The following is a 19,633-nucleotide window of genomic DNA, read 5'->3' as shown; positions in this document are numbered from 1 at the left end:
GGAAGATATATAATAAATTAAATGAATGTGTTAAATTGACAGCCTATAAGTGACATTTTATTTTATTTATTTCAAGTGAAAGGTTTTTTTTGTTACTAATTCTGTTGGTTTGTTTTTGTTTTGTTTTTGTCAATTTACTTGTTTTTTGTTCTTTTTTGTATTTTGTTTTTTATTATTAATCATTTTTTTGTTTTTTTATTATTCTACTAATGATGTTTTTTGTTTTGGTTTGGTTTTTTGTCAATTTACTTTCTTGTTTAGTTTTTTTATTATTATTCTACTTATGTTGTTTTTTGTTTTGTTTTGTTATTCTACATCAAAATTGACCCAATTTACTTTCGTAATACATGTTGCTGGTCTTATTGTGCCTAATTCATCACTTCATTCATTCAGCATGTTGTTGTAAATACATTGTCTTCATACGCATTAATCAAAATGCAATAACTTTCTTCGCCTGTGAATATCAACCCATGCCATAACTTGAGATCAGAATATAATAAAGACTTTGAGCCACACAGTAAACAACACACACAGCGCCCTAGCATTGTGGTGACAAGTCTTGCACTACTTTAATCTTAATGACATATTTGTATTTGATTGTAGAGCAGCACCAAAAAATGCATTTCATCCAGAAAAAAAAACTCCCATTCATTATTACTGCTATTATTTCTGTGTAATTATCATCCATTTCAAGGTAAAACGTTACAGCTCTGTTTCTCAATTACTGGACAAATATTGAACATCACTCATATTTATTAAACTGCATTCATTCAGTAATTGCTGATAATATCACAGGCGAACCAGGATTGCTTTCTGCTGCCGAGCGTCTGGAGTCAGCGAGCACTGCGCTATGCTTTTATAATCATTAGTGACCCCGCTGCATAATTATCACATTTAAAACATAAAAATGATCTGAATTCCTGCAATATCACACACTAAGGATTAAATTAGAATTATTTTGTTTGTAAACACGGATGGCATAATGAAAAACATGAGTGAATGGATAAGGCCTTGTTCTGTTGAACTCCAGGTTAACAAAGATCACTGATATTTCAAACAAACCCTAACTCATGCCACACCATCTAAAATGTAAAAAGAAAAATTCACATATCCGGATGAAAGCAAAATGCCCCATGCTCTTGAATTCTCCTTAACTCTTTCACTCTGTGTTTTCAGGAGCCGTCCTCTCCTGTAGGCAGTGGCCCTCTGTCTCCACATGGGAATGGTTTGGATCGAGCCCCGACCCTGAGGAAAGAGCTCCCAGGATCCCCTAGTCCCCCTCCGGCCTCCCCACCACACAGCCCACCCCCTGGCAAAAACAAGGACACGGCACAAGTACAAACACTGTTCTCAGACACCTAATATGCCAGAATTGACTCTCTTCCCACATTACGTCTCATTCACTATGGACATGCTTCACTAATGTTTGACAACTAGGACATTATTTTTTGTCTTTAATATAAAATAAAAGTGGTACTTTTGATGAACAACATGCAAAATAGACCCCAGAAGTAGTTTTTTGTTTTAATTACACAGATTGCTTAGCGTGTGTGTTTTTTGTTATTTTATAAATATGAAAATAAAAATAATAAAATTATTTTCAGCTATATTTGCAGATTTCATCTAATGTAAGGTCTAGTTTGGGACACAATGTTGGTTTGTAGTTACTGATCAACTTATTTAAAAACGTTTTTAAAGTTTTTTTATTATTAAATTATTTTTACATTTTTTCTTAATACTTATTTTTAATAATGCATTGAATATCGATTAAACAAATAATCAAAATGTTTATGTTTTTGTAGCATTGTATTTGATTAATTAAATGTACTAGCTAGTTAGGGATGTAATATAAATAAAAATCATATAAATTATATTTGTTAAATTATATCAATTAAATAAATTAATTTTTTTTATTATATAAATATTATTCCGTTATTATTATATATGAATGCATAGCAACACTAATATAGATCAGCAGTAAATTTGTAGAATCCACAGTATAAAAAGATACATAATAATAATTAATAATAAAATTAACTCAAATATATTATTATTTAAAACTTTGAACATTTATTTAATTTATTTAACTTTTAAATAATTTATATACAATTTATTTTATTTATTTATAAATTTATATTGAAAATAGCATTCAACATTATAACGTTTTGGTCTTTTTTTGGTTCTGTTGGCAGACAGAAAAATCTCAGTCGCCCTCCTCTAAATCAGGCAATTCCTCTCCCTCTCACCATGACCCTCTTACCCCTGGTCCACCTGGGCCCAGCACTTCCTGTTTACGCCTGGTCAACAAACCTGCCTCCTCGGCAGACCCTCTGGGTAAGATGATGTCTGTTTGCGTTTACAGTGAACATGCTACAATTCAATGAAAATAATTGTTTAATTGTGTATCCTGTAGCTCTGCGGAGTCCCTTGACCATGACGCCCGGTTCTTACCCGGCTCACTTCGGGGTGGTATCCCACGCTGGGCTAAACGGAGAGCTGGCCAGCCCAGGGGGCTTTGGAGGCTCGCTCACCCTCTCGCCCCAAATCAGTGCTGCAGCCAGTGCCTACACACGTAGCCCTATGGTGACTGTGTTTCTGAATCTCTTTCAATTGACAGAAGTGTACGCAAAACCATTTTGACGCTTGAATACTCTCCTCCACAGGTAGCATACGAATCTCGGTCACATCTTAGGCCCTCAGGGCTGTCCTCCTCTCTGCCTGGCTCCTCTGGTGGCAAACCGTGAGTTTCTCCTCATTCTTTTACCTTCCTTGGTTTTCGGATGGAGTTGCAGAGCGATGGCCAGCGTATCGACTGTTAGTCCAAAATAGTGCTTTTGTTTGCCACGCCTGTAATACAATCCTCTCTCAAGTCCCCCGCTGACAGCTAAGGCGAGAAAAACACTTGAATTCAGGCAAACATCCTTAAGATTGCAAATTATTGCTGCACCCACTGACGCATACACAAACAAGCAAACTTTTCATAATTATGTTGTCAAACTGCTTGAGTACTTAAGGTTTGAATCAGCTCCTATTCTTATTTTAAACAAGTCCTTTTACCATTTAATTTTTGTCCCTCAAGTCCACTTATAATGTTAGTCATGGCTAATTGCACCAAAATCAGTCATAATTTAGTATTTCATGACATTTATTCATGGCATTTCAATACATTTTCCACCCTCAAACTGACCCTTAGAAAATTGTTGTCAATACAATATAATACAATATAAATGTTGTCAAATGAAAGCCAATGGGGTCTTTTGTGTTCAGCAGCTTTCCTTTTTTGCATTCACTATCTATAACTTTAACGTCTACCTTATTCTCGCCCCCAGTGCTTACTCATTCCACGTGAGCGCAGATGGTCAAATGCAGCCGGTGCCCTTCCCTCCTGACGCCCTCCTCGGCCCTGGCATCCCACGTCATGCCCGTCAGATCCACACGCTCAGTCATGGAGAGGTGGTGTGCGCTGTGACCATCAGCACCTCCACACGTCACGTCTACACCGGCGGGAAAGGCTGCGTCAAAGTGTGGGACATCAGCCAACCGGGCAGCAAGAGTCCAATGGCCCAACTGGACTGTTTGGTGAGATCTGCATCATGTTAAACTCTACTTGTAGTTGATACTCGCCATCCTAGTTTGATTGGAATTAGAATTCAAATAAAAAAAATAAGAACGACACACTATTTCCCTGTTGAATAGGCTACTGTAAGCTGCTTTGACACAATCTGCGTTGTAAAAAGCACTATACAAATAATGGTGACTTGACTTGAAAATGGCAACTTGGATTAAATCAGTGTTTTCTCTTTTGTTCAAACAGAATCGAGACAACTACATCCGATCATGTAAGATTCTCCCAGATGGGCGGACTTTGATAGTCGGGGGCGAGGCCAGCACGCTGTCAATCTGGGACTTGGCCACGCCCACTCCACGTATCAAGGCCGAATTGACGTCCTCGGCTCCTGCCTGCTACGCTCTGGCCATCAGTCCAGACAACAAGGTCTGCTTCTCCTGCTGCAGTGACGGAAACATCGTGGTCTGGGACCTGCACAACCAGACGCTCGTCAGGTATCTACAGACTCCTGCTGGCGAGATAGACCATGCTCTTCTTCCTGAAGTCATGTAATGTCCTTGTGTTGCCCTCTATAGGCAGTTCCAAGGTCACACAGATGGAGCCAGTTGTATTGATATTTCCAACGACGGGACCAAACTCTGGACGGGGGGTCTGGACAACACTGTGCGCTGCTGGGACTTGAGAGAGGGCCGACAGCTGCAGCAGCATGACTTCACCTCACAGGTACTGCACATATATATACAGTGCCCTCCATAAGTTTTGGAACAGTAAAGACAAAATTGCTCTGTTGGCTGTGGAGTCAAGACATTTGCAAATATGATTAAAAGATGAATATGAGACAAAACTACAGATTGTCACATTTTATTATTAGCCGTTTCAACACACATGTTTTACCAAATAAAAAGAACAGCACTTTTACAGCTCATCCCACTCATTGATGTGAGCATAAGTATTGGGACAGTTGAACATAAGGCAGATGTAAAAGATTAAAAGCTATTATTTAATTGCAGATCCCTTGCACACAATCACAGCAGTGAGTCTGTGACCCATAGACATCAGCAGACTCTTGGTCTCATCCTTTGAAATGCTTTTCCCAGCCTTTAATGCAGCCAATTCCAATTGTTGCTTGTTTTGGGGAGTTTCTGCCTTTCCTCTTCTGCTGGTGAAATTCATGTTCGATCAGATTTAAATCTGGAGATTGACTTGAGCAATCTAAGACTTTCCATTTCTTTGCCCTTATAAATTCCTTGACTGAACTGGCAGGGTGTTTTGAGTCATTATTCTGATGCAATATGAAGCACTTCCCAATGAATCTGGTGGCATTTTCTTGAATATTGGTAGGCAAGATGGTTTTGTACCCTTCCAAATTCATTCTGCTACTGTAATGTACTGTCATCATACATTAAGTCATCAGTAAAGTTGAGGCAGCCATGCATGCCCAGCCATGACACCACCTCCACCATGCTTTACAGATGAGGCTGTATGCTTGGGATCATTTGCAGTTCCCTTTTTTCTCCACATTTTTGCTTTCCCATCACTTAGATAAAGGTTCGTCTTTGTCTCATCGGTCCATAAACACAGTTCCAAAACTCTTCTGGCTCACCTTTGTGCTTTTTTGCAAACTCTAATCTTGCCTTTCTATTTTTGGTGCTGGTCAGAGGTTTGTATCTTGCTGTGTAGCATCTGTAATTCTGTGTCAAAGTCTCCTGAGGACAGTAGATTGTCAGAGCATCACCCCAGATTTCTGGAAGTTGTTGGTGATTTTACAGACACGTCTTTTAGGATCCATTTTCACAGCTTTTATGATTTGTCTGTCATCAGCTACTGTTGTTTTCTCAGCTGATCAGGTCGTTGTTGGTGTTGCTGGTGGTTTCCAAACTCTTGATTTCTCCATGCCCTTTGTTTTTGCTTGAGCTCTAACTGACTTCCTCTTTTCTTTTAGCATCCAAATTGCTTGCTTTTCTCTCAAAGTCAGCTCCCTCATCTTCATCCTGGTTTGTGTGTGTCATCATCAAATGCAAGACTCAGAATACAGAAGTAATGGATATAACTGATACAACACATTCCCTGCTTTTAATATCTGAAGAATTAATGCAACAGGACACAGCTGATCACTTAGAAAGACCTGTGAGGCAACTGTTCCAATACTTATGCTCACATCAGATAGAGGGATGAAACTCTAAAAGTGCTGAACTTCTTAGCTGGTAAAACATCTATGTGTTGAATCACCCAATAATAAAATGTGACATTCTGTAGTTTTGTCTCATATTCATCTTTTAATCATATTTGTAAATGTCTTGACTCCACAGCCAACAGAGCAATTTTGTCTTTACTGTTCCAATACTTTTGGAGGGCACTGTATGTATGTATGTATGTATGTATATATGTATATATATATATATATATATATTTATTTATTATTATTTAAAAAAAAAAAAAAATTCAAGAACAAAAACATCTTACTCAAAACACCACAGCAGGATTGCACTGTGGAGTCATCCATAATAACATGGAAGCATTTATTAGCAGAGTAAATTCGGTCATCGTGCCTTTTATATTCCAATTTTTCAAACTTTTATGGACTAAAGGTACTTGGCATCCATTTTTCTGTCTGCAGGCACATTTTATGCGTTGGATTTTTTATTGAAGTGTTTTTATGTGTGCGCAGATCTTTTCTCTGGGTTACTGTCCTACGGGCGAGTGGCTTGCTGTGGGGATGGAGAGCAGTAATGTGGAAGTGCTGCACGTCTCCAAACCAGACAAATACCAGCTGCACCTTCACGAAAGCTGCGTTCTCTCACTCAAGTTTGCCTACTGCGGTACGAGTCTCTATGCAGATGTCTATGCCACTCGTTGAATTTGCCGATGTATTCCTATGGGCCTTCATTATGCCTATTTAAAATAAATGCTATTAGATACAAGATGTGATTTAATTTTCTTTGTGCGTATTTCAGGGAAGTGGTTTGTAAGCACGGGAAAGGACAATCTGCTCAATGCATGGAGGACGCCGTATGGAGCCAGTATTTTCCAGGTCTGTTCCAAACCCGTATGACTTTATTTCTTCCTTAGAGATGTCTTTAGATGTCCTAAACCTTTAAATGCTGCTACACTATTAACATATCAGAATAACAGAGCAGCTGTGCGCAGACAGGAAATGCGATGGATAAAGAACAAAGCTTGTTTTAAAATGAGACAGTTGTTGTTTCAGTTGTTTGCTATTGTGACAGTGAGATTTAGCTGGATCTCATCTGTATTTAAGAATATGTCTCATTTTGTCTCTCACTCCCTCTTTCCAGTCAAAGGAGTCTTCATCTGTCCTGAGCTGTGACGTGTCCCCAGATGACAAATATATTGTAACTGGTTCTGGGGATAAGAAAGCCACGGTGTATGAGGTGGTGTATTGAACACAAAGATGGATGGATGGATGAACATACAGCGCCTAGTATGACACAATCATGGATGGCATGGCAGGCAACCATAGCTCTTCTATTTGCAGTCCTTTTGCAACCATTTGAAAAATAGAACGTTTTGTTCTTCCGAATGAAAGGCATACTACCATACTATTCATACTATTTATGTAGTTGGTATACTGTGCATAGTTTTCTTCAGAAATTTTCTTTATACAAAAAATACCCGTCTGACATACTAACAGTGCTGGGTAGTAACTGATTACATGTAATCTGGATTACATAATCGGATTAAAAAAATTAAGTACTCGTAATCTGATTATATTACATTTTAAAATGCTTATAATCAGATTACAGTTACTTTAAGGATTAAATGAATTATGTATAATTTGCTGCCATTGTGTGAATATGTAATAATTTTTTCTTTAATTTTCTTAAAAAGTAGTCATAATACATTAACTAAAATAAGTAACCTAGATCTACAGATCTAGATCTAGAACTACAATTTTCATCATAATCTGTAATCAGTAATGGACTGCAATTTGTAATCACTGCATGCTAATTTTTACCAAAATATCCTGTATAAAATACTTTGTGGGATACTGTGTCCTATGGCAATGTTCTCAACTTGACCTTCCAGTTTTAAATCGGTATCTATTTTCTAATTTTTGCCTTGTAAATTTAATCACAAATCATACTTTTTTTTCTTTTAAATTATCACAATACAGAAGAAAATACTAGTTGCTGCTTCTGTAACTTTGACTTTTACAATAATGGAAGAATAATTAGCAACATATTTTTTGTGACATTATTGGACAACAACTTTGGACCAAAAATGTAAATCAACAAAGTGGATGGCTCTCGCCAAATTAAATGTGCAACAATGTAGCGTACTACTATAAATCGTAACATCCTTCTCTTCTCATTTTACATCCTATGCATCCTATATATATTTTAAAACAGTATGTTGTACACAGTATAAACTGCAAAGTATGCAGTATGGTAGTATTCCATTACGAACATAGTAAGTGGGGAGGTTTTAAGTAGAACAGTCTCCAAGCTAAAAGAGGAAGCCCCACAGACAGCAGGTATTTAGGGAGCTTCTGCTTACAGAAACACCAAAACTAGACAATCATTTCATTAGTCGCAAACTCTATCCATAAAGCGAGCACAGCATCTTCCCTAAAACGAAAAAAGATAATTTGGAGGCTCCTGGCTCACGTTGGAGCATCTCCGGATAAACACGATATGGGCATACAAACAATTCTCCACTCGCCTATCCAACCCAATTAGACATTCATGTGGCAAATCCCAGTCGAATTCTCCAACCTGCATTTAATTTCCTCCTTGCACAAGTCGGTGTCTAATGAGGAGCAAGGGTAAATCATGCAGGATTCGTTCGGCAAATATTCACAACCACGACTGTTTGGTTTTAATTCCTGTGGATTATCATACAGATGTTGCGCTCATTTGTGGTTTAATGCTCATTTTCATGTCATTAATTATCTTTTAGCTTTGCATGGGGAAATCTTTTCATGATTGTTCTACTTCAGTAAGATGATGCAAATACCTAAATATTCAAAACTGGTTAGAATTGTTAAAATGTATAAAGTAATGTGATGTTTAATGCAGAACAATTAATTACAAAAATAGGTTCCAAAAAAGAAATCATGTAATCTATCAACACAGCATGGAACAGAATGCAATAGTGTCTTAATGAAGATACTTTTATTTTAATTTAAGGATTGCAAATATTATGATATCATTATCAGCAAATAATTAATAGGGATGTCATGCAATTAATTTAAATGCAGTTTTTAATTAATTGACATCCCTGAATGTACATTTTCACAAGGTAAATGAGAGAAATGCTTGAGAGGTCCTAACACAGAGCCCTGCTGCACACCATCAATAAGAAGAGCTGTGGTTGCCAACCACACCAGGAATGTTCAAGGAGAGACACTACAGGATTCATCTATCACATGCACCAAACATCCTGCTGGGAACAGATTTTTTTTTCTATTAGTTTTGTTTTGTTCATTCTCCTTTTGATCTATAAAGCTTTTCTCAGCACTCAGAAAATGGTTGGATGAGTCAAACCATTTATGTTTGTGAACAGAAGGAATTGTATCATTAGGGTCTTTCTCTTTTTTATGGCAATAGTAAGCAGTGTTACTACAGTGTTTTGATCAGTATGTTTATAATGCAGAAAGTGCAGTGTGTTTATTCTTTTCTTTTTCGAATAGCTGAAAATATGGCTGCCTGCAAACAGTGGCATTTGTCCATTTCAAGACAGACCGGCTCTGCTGCACGATCTGTCTTTGACATTATGCTATCTGAATATCTGTATCTATATATCTATCCTTATGTAATGCATTGTTTGTATACTGAGAACAATGTTCACCATCACGATTTTGTCAAAGACACTCTCTCTTGAAAGCCAAGGAACTTTTTCGAAGGCATCGCTGTAATATCCCTGTAGCACTTCCCATTTGATGTAAAGGCATGTGAACATTGACAAATTAAACTTGTGGTCATCTTTTGAAGTTGTTGAGTTCTTGAGAAGTGGTTCAATATCAAACAATAATTAAAAAATATATACATACCAACTCATGCTAATGCAAATTTTATTTACATATTGTAAACAATTCTACATAAATTGTAATAATTGTATTAAATGTAAATTGTATTACAGTAAATAATTGTAAACATTTTATATTGCAGTTCTATTTTATACACTACGCCATCTCATCAGCAAAAAACATAAGCTTGGTTACAATTAATCAATTTAATGCATTCACATTCTTGTACACATTTAATTTCTTATTTTAAAAATTACATAGAAATTAAAAATTTGCATAAGCATGAGTTTTTGGGTCTGCATAGTCCTTAAACTTTACTTTTTGAATAAATGTTATTCGAATTGGTGCATTTATCTACGTAATGCAGAGTTAAAAAAAAGGAAAAATTCAATTTCTTCCATTTCATCAAATTATTTTAAACTATAAATTAATGCAACTATCCAACAGTATGCATCTTTTGGCTTTTGAAGAGCTTTATTTACAGTTCATACATACCAAGTTTGCGACCAAAGTCAAAATAATTTTCAACATGCTCCAACATACAGTATTCACGTGATAGGACGTTAACTGAGTGTCTTTATAGCCGTTTCCCTGAAGTCAATTGACACACTAAAATCCAGAGCCTTGTTGTCCTACATCATAGTCCATCATCTTATACATCATCCATACAATCATAACACAGGGCTGAGATCAGGTCAGCTTTAAGAAAATTATCGACGAAGAAGTCATAGGCCAGTCCTTTAGGTCTAGTCATAATTCATTCATACACTGTGGCTCCATAATTGTCCATTTCCGTGAAAATTCCAAAGGCTAAAAAAATAAGATTTCTTTTACTATTATATTTACTACAGAGGTTTCATCTTGTTTAAAAAAAAGAAAGATAGAAGAAGAAAAGAGGAGGTCTTTGGAGAAATTCCATGTTTTTGAAGCTAGTCTACCAGCTTTCCTCACAGCATTAAAAAAACAACAAGGTCAGTTCTGAAGATCCACCATCCGATCCTGGAGTCGAAAAGTACAGCCATACCGCTGTCTCAGAGTCCATATTGACGTCCATGCCACACCTTTTGTCTCCCAAGTTCAAGGCAAAATAATGATGAATCTGGTCTCCTCCATCCAATCGTTTTTTCTCGTTTTATGAATGACGTTCCAAACACATTCAGTTTAGTAAATGACTTCATACACAGTAGCCTTCTTATCTCCTGAGCCAGTGACAATGAACTGGTCGTCAGGGGAAATGTCACAGCTGAGGACGGACGACGATTCCTTAGACTAGGGGACAAAAACAATTAGTTAGTGAGGTTAATCAGGTATTAGATAGCACTGTTGATCAGTGTTCATCTCATGTATTCTGAAAAATAGGACAAACAGAAAGAGCCTATTCAACATTCATTTTTGACGCATTGTCACAATGTTATAAAAGTCTCCATCACAGTGACAAAAATACCATTCACATTATCAGTTAAATTGTGCTATGACAACGGTTAAACAATACTGGGGAAGCTATTCTGAGTAGCCTGTATTTTAGTATGAATGAAGTAATTTAATCAAATTACTTGTACATTTGTCAGTTTGCTTGGCGGCTACAATCAGAATTCAGCGCTATTTTTCAGAAAAAGTAGCTTGTTACTGGAAAAGCTGCAGCATTTTAAAGCTTACTTAATGTATTAAGGTTAGTAGCATCACTACTTTTAGTTAGTTACTCAACACTGCGCTATTTATAGTCAACCAGACACTATTATCAAACCATTACCTGAAATATGCTTGATCCATATGGAGTTCGCCATGCATTCAGTAGATTATCTTTGCCTGTGCTTACAAACCATTTACCTGCAATAGTTAAAAGTAAGATTTCAGGCACAGCCCTTCAATTAAACAGCCATGTTTTTCTATAATGCTTTTTTTAAATTTATAACTAAAAAGATTATATTTTTAAGGGGAAAATAAAAAACAAACATACCACAGTAGGCAAACTTGAGTGAGAGAACGCAGCTTTCGTGAAGGTGCAGCTGGTATTTGTCTGGTTTGGAGACGTGCAGCACTTCCACATTACTGCTCTCCATCCCCACAGCAAGCCACTCACCCGTAGGACAGTAACCCAGAGAAAAGATCTGCGTCCACAAACAAACACATTATTTCATGCTAAATACTAACAATTCATTCTCATTCTGAACCTCATGATCCTGTCTTCAAGCACTGATGCTACGTCCACATTAATCCGTAATTGTTTCAAAATGATCTCCACCAACACTAGTGAAAAGCATTTTCTAAAAGTTGTTCATCCATACTGACACGTCTGAAAATGCTTAAATCACCTGACGCTTGTAGGTCACATGACAACACTGTGGATATATTATGTCAGGATTAAACTCATACTACACAATGCACACTACATTGTACTACATGGTATGTTCTAAGTAATATTTATTTTTAGCAACACTATGAAAGTGAACAGAAGCACAACAATGCATCAGCATTTTCAAATACCTCCATTTCATAGTTCACACTACCACATGAAAACAGTTTTCAACTGTATCCTCTTAGGAGAGCGTCTTAAAAAAGCTGTTTACAGAAGGCCAAAACAATAGAGGAAAAAGATGCATTTTCCAATTTATTCTGATAAATGTGGACGTAGCTGGAGATGCATGAAAACTCTTCAAATTGAGAAAATTTCCTGTGTTTCCTCTGAGCTGCAGTACCTGTGAGGTGAAGTCATGCTGCTGCAGCTGTCGGCCCTCTCTCAAGTCCCAGCAGCGCACAGTGTTGTCCAGACCCCCCGTCCAGAGTTTGGTCCCGTCGTTGGAAATATCAATACAACTGGCTCCATCTGTGTGACCTTGGAACTGCCTATAGAGGGCAACACAAGGACATTACATGACTTCAGGAAGAAGAGCATGGTCTATCTCGCCAGCAGGAGTCTGTGGATACCTGACGAGCGTCTGGTTGTGCAGGTCCCAGACCACGATGTTTCCGTCACTGCAGCAGGAGAAGCAGACCTTGTTGTCTGGACTGATGGCCAGAGCGTAGCAGGCAGGAGCCGAGGACGTCAATTCGGCCTTGATACGTGGAGTGGGCGTGGCCAAGTCCCAGATTGACAGCGTGCTGGCCTCGCCCCCGACTATCAAAGTCCGCCCATCTGGAAGGAGCTTGCATGACCGGATGTAGTTGTCTCGATTCTGTTTGAACAAAAGAGTAGACTTTATTTAGTCCAACTAGGATGGCAAGTACCAACTACAAGTTTAACATGACGCAGATCTCACCAAACAGTCCAGTTGGGCCATTGGACTCTTGCTGCCCGGTTGGCTGATGTCCCACACTTTGACGCAGCCTTTCCCGCCGGTGTAGACGTGACGTGTGGAGGTGCTGATGGTCACCGCGCACACCACCTCTCCATGACTGAGCGTGTGGATCTGACGGGCATGACGTGGGATGCCAGGGCCGAGGAGGGCGTCAGGAGGGAAGGGCACCGGCTGCATTTGACAATCTGCGCTCACGTGGAACGAGTAAGCACTGGGGGCGAGAAAGTTGTATAATTAGGATTTAAAGACAGATTGGACTATGGAGTCCATTTGACGTCGAGAGGAACTGGTATTGGAAACTTACGGTTTTCCAGAAGCTGCCGACTGCAGGCTAGCAGGTAACCCTGGTACCCTCATATGTGGGTGAGGAGACTCGTAGCCCACCTTCGAAAGCAAAACATTTAAGAGATTAATTCATAAAGGCACAGGGTAAATATAACGGTTTGTTATTTTTACTTACCACAGGTGAGCGTCCGTATCCAGCGGCGGCTGCAGCAGCGGCGGCAGCAGCTGAGCCGTTCATCTGAGGGGAGACGAGGTGGAGACCGGCACCGTATCCTGCGGCTCCAGCCAACTCGCCATTAACTCCCGGGGGAGGAAGGCCAAAAGCACCAGGTGGGTATGCGCCCTGCACCGCCAATGGGTTCCTCAGACCTAATGCTAAGAAATACAGAAATAGAGATTAAGAAAGAGTTTGACAGAAATAGAACTTAAGAAATAGATATATATATATATAGATAAATATACTTATTTTTTCATTGTAAAACATTTTAAGTAATATCATGAACATTATTATTTACCAAAACTTTGTAAAATATTTACATTTTACTTAATTGTTTTGCTCGTTTTAAAAATAATAAGAAAAGAATACTACAAAGTATTAAATGTCTTTTTTTATATAATACAACGATTATGCCTTTTTTTTTTTTAGAAATAAGATTATGCCAAACTTTGAGAAATAATGAGATAATTTGTTTGTTTTTTTACATTAACATTATCCCAAACTACTTTAGGTTATCCAGAATTTCATCCTTTCATTGAGGCTTTTTTTCCTTCTTTGTGATAAGACAGTTAGACCACACTTACATTTTTGACTTGTGCCCTCAAAAATATTAAAATGAATTTCAATTCAGAAATTAAAAACCATGCATATCATAGACCGGTGCATTCAAGTCACTGTATGTATGAATTTCATTTTTAATTTTAGAATAAATTAAAAGATCCTGACAAAAAAAAAAAAACAGTGTCATGTCTTTGACCCATTAATATCATTCTCAAGAATGCTAAAACAATCACACAGCCTCGAAGGACACACGATCAGCAAGATGATACAATTAAAACAAGACCACCTTTCAGAAACAGGAAGACAACTACTGCCCTCTGCTGGCTGACTAGCCATCAACCCTCAACAAGGACAGGTTGCCAGGTTGAACGAAACACTCAACAAATTCAGTCACTAAAGACTTGGACTATCAGGATAACAGGATTTTACCAAGAGGGTCAACGCCTGGCTTCCCAGGAATGGGGCGGAACTGCGGAGGAACGCTAGGGCCTGGGGTGGATGACTCCTGGGACATTGGCGTGCCAGGCTTCATCCCTGGAGTGCTGGACTTCTCTCTCTGGAAGGTCAGGGAATGCATTTACACACATTAATTATTCAAGCAAGGTATATAATCGATGAAAAATGAACTGGGAAAAAGATGCAGCAGTAGTCAAACTTGAGTGGGAACTGTCACTCTTTGTGATTCTAGCAAAAGCAAGGCAAAGGATGTGTTTTGCTGCAGAAGAAAGCGCGTCTTTTTGTGCAGGTGGAAAAAACAGTGTCGCAGTGAAGGGCATTGAGAGACATTTAGTTTGGGGGAGGGGAAGGAACTTTTCTCATGAGCATTTCTCATTTAGCAAACATCAAACAAACGTGTTTGTGTGTGTTTTTAAGTATGTACCGGTGGAGGCTCCTTGCTGCGTGAAGGGGAAGCAGCACTGCTGGAGGAAGCCAGCGAGGTCGGACTGGCCTGGGGCAGAGGCTCTTTACGGGAAGGAGGGAGTTTATCTAATCCGTTCTCTCTGGAGGAGTACGACTGCACACTCCTTGGAGAAGAAGGGTCCTGAGGGAACATGATGGATTAATCAGGAGAAAACACAGACAGGCTTGGTTTTAAGTTCATTCTTTAACGCAAACAGACCTCGTCAACGACCAAATTGTCATCGCTCTTCTCCGCATCGCTGCCCTGAAAAAGAAAACGCTTCAGAGTTTAGCGACTCTTTATTTATTCCCTACATATGCTTAAATCAAATAAAGATCATGTGAATGATTCATAAAAGGAAAATGCAGATGTAACTCCGAAAGAAGACTTACGTAGTCGGTCATAAACTCCTTCTCATCTACTTTTCTCTTTTTTCCGTTGCTGAGGTAGTCTGAAGGCCTGCCTTTGTCTCCGTTCGAAAGTGAACTCTGGAAGAGGTAGAGAAAGATGAGAAAATGAGAGTGGAAAGGGAGCACGGCTGAGACAGAGGATGTGCGTGTAAGTGTGTGTGTGCGAGCAAGAAAAAAGAGATAATGATGTAGGAGACGAGGGATAAATCAAATCAGCTCCATAACTGCTGGACCCACAGGCAATAGAGACACCTAATGCATGACAGTCTGCACTGAGAGGAACTCAACTAGAAAGAGACAGAGAGCGAGAGGAAGAGAGAAAATGGACTGATACTCACTGGTCCAGGTTCACGGTCTGTGGGGATCATGGGAAAGGCAGCAAAACGTCCCCGCGGCCAGTCAAAACAAACCAAAAAACAAACAATGTGACTATGACGGTTAGACAAAACTCACCCCTCCACCAGACAAAACGATTAGCACACTGCTAATAATAACAAAAGCATATTCCTTCAGTTCCCACTCTTTGATGTTTCATTGATGATATATGAGCAGACAGATTTCAAAGACGAACTGGTCAACATTTCAGGGTAGAGTTGAAGTCTTATAAAGAAAATGTGATTAGTGCAATGCAATTGCTAGCATGTTTGTAGCCTGGTCTATGATATTCTAATCTGTCGGTACAATTCATCTCTTCTTCAAAGTTTAATCTAAGTCTAAATTGTTACGGTGTGCTAATAATTTATAGCTGGTTCAGCAAATTTTTGTGGGTGATATATAGTCATTTAGACATTTGAAATAATCTTCATGCGAGAGCCAAAAAAGTTCCCCACGCAAATTTTGCTCATGTTCAAGTTGGTGGATTCGCCACACTGATCAACAGAAAGCTGATTTCACACAAAATTTCACTAATGTGACCACAACTATAGTCTGATCACTTTTCACAAAGTTTAAGAAAACATCCCGCAACAAGTCTGATTTATAAATAGTTTATAACAAAACAGTATGGGCTCAGTAATAAAGATGTACGATTTATTAAAATAAAACCAAAATTAAAATCACATTTTTGGCCATATTGTGCAATGCTACAAATACAGCAAACCTAGAGTTTTTTTTTTTTATCACATTTTAAAGTGGTTTTATCCATAAATTTGTTAGTAGCCCTAATGTAGTAATGTACTAAAATTGAACACTTCGCAATTTTAGATTAATTAGTACAAACAGGTAAACAGAGAAAGAGTAAGGTGCTATTACTATAATACATGCACTTTTGACTGAAACTGTACAAGTCTGTTTTTTGCACAGTCAAATGAACAGAGCTAAATGTATTTGACGCTCTGCTTCATCCAGCATATACAGACGTTAATTGGACATTGAACATTTGGCCTCTACTTGCTCTGAAAGATGGATCCGATTATGCATTCGTTGTAATCATAGCACCATTATAACTGCACTTGATAGTTCTGTCCCTGGTGTTAACCAGTCAAGTGATCTGTCAGTATGATTTTATTTGTTATACCTCTGTGGTGTTCGGCTGCGGCCGCCGCTGCCACAGCCTCCAAATGGGCTCGCTCATCTTTAGAGGCCAGCTGGGCCCCGAGTGCCCCGGAAAGGGCCAGCAGCCCAGAGCTGCCCCCCAGAGCCAGTCCCGGGTGAGGCAGACCGGAGGGGTGAGAGGCCATGGGCAGCCCCTGGGCAGCATGCTGGGAAAGGTGCTGGGCCTGCAGCTGTTGCTAGAGTGAACGAGAGGAAGAGGATGATAGAGGGATGAAGTGAAGGAGGGGGGGTCAGATAGAGAGGAAAAAAAGATGAAGAGAGTGTGGGAGATAAAAGAGAGTGACACAGAGGCCGAGATGGAAGTGGAATGAAGACAGAGATAGCCAGAGGAAATGAAAAGAGCATGAGGAGGAGGAGAGAGAGATGAGAGGAAAGGGATAGAGAGAAAAAAAAAAACAAAAAAAAAAACAACACAGTTAAGACTTGGATCTGCACCAGAGTTACAAAGGGAATGAATTCATGACCCGTTCCCAATGTCCCGGGAGTAATGGAGTCCGTCACACTGGAGTCGACCTGCTCTACCGGATGGGTTGGAGGAAAAGCGTTGCTGCAGCATTCACTAATGATCACCCCAAAATAAAATAAAAATTAAAACTATTTGAAGCTGATGACTGCCATGAGAGAAAATCAAAATGCAAAACACCAAAGTGAATAAAAATACAGCAAATCATATGTGAAGAATTGTAAATGCTTCACAACAAAAAGTGGGATGTCAATTGGTGGCCAGACACATACTCAACTAGTCTCCACTCACACCTCATGCTAGTTGGCGCTAAAGACAAAAAATGTTAAAAAAAAAAATTTATTCCGAACCGGTCGGTATGCTGTTATTTTTATTTTATTTTTTTCACAGAACACAAAAGAGGGAATTTCCACTGTCCTCTTTTCCACACAGCATTTCCAAACACTCCAAAAACATAGCAGCCGGTAGTCTTCTGAAGCAATACGACAGTTTAAACACGAGGAAGAATACAAAAAAAATCATCATTTACCGGTGATCTTCTGGTGTCAAAAATTGCATACAGATTCAAACATGTGGGGTTACTACAAACAGAAAATTCAATACCATTTTGGGCCAGGAATAATGCTGATGCAGTGTTCATAAATTTTGAAACAAGCTTTCGAAAAAAAATGTTCGAAATCTTTACAGATAGCGCACAAGTCATCAGGACATCTTTTTTTGCCCTTTTGGAGATGCAGTCATTTAAAAGAAGAATAAAGAAGGTCACAATGAACTCTATTTCGTTTTTATTGTTGAATGGAAAGCTGCCGTGCGAAGAAACTGCAAAAACTGCCTTGGTTTGTTAAGTAAAAAAATTGACTAACTTTTCTCAGTTCTATCACTGTGAACACAGAAATGTAATTTATGTACACACCTTAAAAAAATGTATCCGACTGGGGTGAAGAGAACTAGTCTAATTATATTGCGCATCCTTAACATGGATAAGCTGACTAGCTGTTTTAGCCAAATTTCGAAAATATTCAAACATCCGTAGCCTAGTTATGAAAGTGTTTCTTTGCACTCTTTCAAACATATAACCAATGCCAAAGCATAGAACACGAAATAAATGTTCACTTTATTCTTTTCTAGACATGTCTTTGTCCAAACGTAGTCTTCTGAAGCCATACGATAGCTTTGCATGAGGAAGAGAGGGAAAGTTGACAAGCTTTGAAAAAAATAAACAGTTTGGCTTCAGAAGACTTCAAAAATAGTGCACAAGTCATATAGAGACATTAAGAGACATTAGCCATGTTTCCACTACCCTTCAAATTGCGCAAATTGTAATTTAGAATTGAAAACATGCCCAATGTAAAAACGTCAATAACTCCCATATATCGCAAAAACGTTTTTACGCTTGCATGGTCAGTCAATTTCAGTCAATTCAAATATAGGGGCAATAGGTTCAAGAAAATGTTGTCTTTTCAGTTTTTTTTTTATCAGCATTTCTAAAATATCACAAAAGTTTTACAAAAAATCTGTAATGGAAAGCCCGCTATTGTCTCTTAAAGGGGTCATCGGATGCCCATTTTGCACAAGTTGATATGATTCTTTAGGGTCTTAATTAAAAGTCTATAACATACTCTGGTTAAAATTTATCAATGGTAGTGTAAAAAACACCTTTTTAAACCTGTCAAAATCAGCTGTTTTTAGCAAGCCATTATAGTCCATGTCCCTTTAAATGCTAATGAGCTCTGCTGACCCCGCCCCTCTCTTCCACGAGGAGATGAGCAGTACTGTTTACTTTAACCGCAAAACTGGCTAACTAGTTTACTCACTTCTTCAGTAGATTAAGCTGGATCATGAATGATTCACTCGAACATAGACGCATTTAGGCAGATTGGGGATCGGCGCATTCACATCAAAGTGAAAGTAACATTAATCCTCTGCGTCTTCAGCGGCTCAGATGTTGGGAGTAAATGACGACTGCTATATTCATAATTACATCGAACAACTAAACACTTCAATGGCTTCATCGGAGACGTTCTTGTTTTCCCCTGCACCAGAGTCGACACAATGGCGGTCGGACTGTTTACAGCTCACTCAGGCCAGGTCTAAGATAAGATGGTCTTGTCAATCAACTATCGTGAGAGGGGCCTGTGCAGAACTACGTCATTCTGACAGGGCTCTCAGGACATCCTGATCTGAGAAAGGTGGATTTTTATCATTATAGGATGGATGTGTACACACACTTCCAACACACATTTGTTCAAACTTGAAAAGTGAATTTTGCATCCAATTACCCCTTTAAAAAGACAGTCAAGGTCACAGTGAGCGGTGTTTGTTGTATGAAAAAGTGCAGTGCAAAGAATCTGCGAAAATGTCTTTTTGTGCTCCAATGGGAAAATAACAG

The 19,633-nt window shown here is 38.7% G+C and overlaps 2 protein-coding genes across 3 annotated transcripts in view; one reads left to right on the top strand and one right to left on the bottom strand.

Annotated features, from left to right (window-relative positions):
- Window positions 1-9,517, top strand: part of LOC306867821 (transducin-like enhancer protein 4) — a 52,695-nt gene extending 43,178 nt beyond the window's left edge. For both annotated transcript variants that reach the window (XM_079413715.1, XM_079413714.1), the window contains exons 11-20: window positions 1,177-1,335; window positions 2,193-2,334; window positions 2,414-2,583; window positions 2,664-2,740; window positions 3,330-3,579; window positions 3,815-4,062; window positions 4,144-4,291; window positions 6,237-6,387; window positions 6,523-6,599; window positions 6,865-9,517. In XM_079413715.1, coding sequence (XP_079269841.1) covers window positions 1,177-1,335; window positions 2,193-2,334; window positions 2,414-2,583; window positions 2,664-2,740; window positions 3,330-3,579; window positions 3,815-4,062; window positions 4,144-4,291; window positions 6,237-6,387; window positions 6,523-6,599; window positions 6,865-6,972 — 1,530 coding nt within the window. In that variant the 3' untranslated portion in view covers window positions 6,973-9,517. The remainder of the gene's footprint in view (window positions 1-1,176; window positions 1,336-2,192; window positions 2,335-2,413; window positions 2,584-2,663; window positions 2,741-3,329; window positions 3,580-3,814; window positions 4,063-4,143; window positions 4,292-6,236; window positions 6,388-6,522; window positions 6,600-6,864) is intronic.
- LOC306867822 (transducin-like enhancer protein 1) overlaps window positions 9,474-19,633 on the bottom strand; it is a 37,173-nt gene continuing 27,013 nt past the window's right edge. Inside the window, exons 7-20 of the mRNA XM_079413716.1 lie at window positions 16,744-16,957; window positions 15,566-15,627; window positions 15,210-15,305; window positions 15,037-15,081; window positions 14,797-14,958; window positions 14,346-14,472; window positions 13,314-13,513; window positions 13,158-13,237; window positions 12,815-13,064; window positions 12,483-12,730; window positions 12,254-12,401; window positions 11,515-11,665; window positions 11,308-11,384; window positions 9,474-10,826 (exon numbers count right to left, since the gene is read on the bottom strand). Of these exons, the coding sequence (XP_079269842.1) occupies window positions 10,719-10,826; window positions 11,308-11,384; window positions 11,515-11,665; window positions 12,254-12,401; window positions 12,483-12,730; window positions 12,815-13,064; window positions 13,158-13,237; window positions 13,314-13,513; window positions 14,346-14,472; window positions 14,797-14,958; window positions 15,037-15,081; window positions 15,210-15,305; window positions 15,566-15,627; window positions 16,744-16,957 (1,968 nt within the window). The 3' untranslated portion in view covers window positions 9,474-10,718. The remainder of the gene's footprint in view (window positions 10,827-11,307; window positions 11,385-11,514; window positions 11,666-12,253; window positions 12,402-12,482; window positions 12,731-12,814; window positions 13,065-13,157; window positions 13,238-13,313; window positions 13,514-14,345; window positions 14,473-14,796; window positions 14,959-15,036; window positions 15,082-15,209; window positions 15,306-15,565; window positions 15,628-16,743; window positions 16,958-19,633) is intronic.

Source organism: Barbus barbus, assembly GCF_936440315.1.
Source record: "Barbus barbus genome assembly, chromosome: 49".
Taxonomy (NCBI): domain Eukaryota; kingdom Metazoa; phylum Chordata; class Actinopteri; order Cypriniformes; family Cyprinidae; genus Barbus; species Barbus barbus.
Note: the sequence above shows the minus strand (reverse complement) of the source record. Positions and strands in the feature narration are given on the sequence as shown.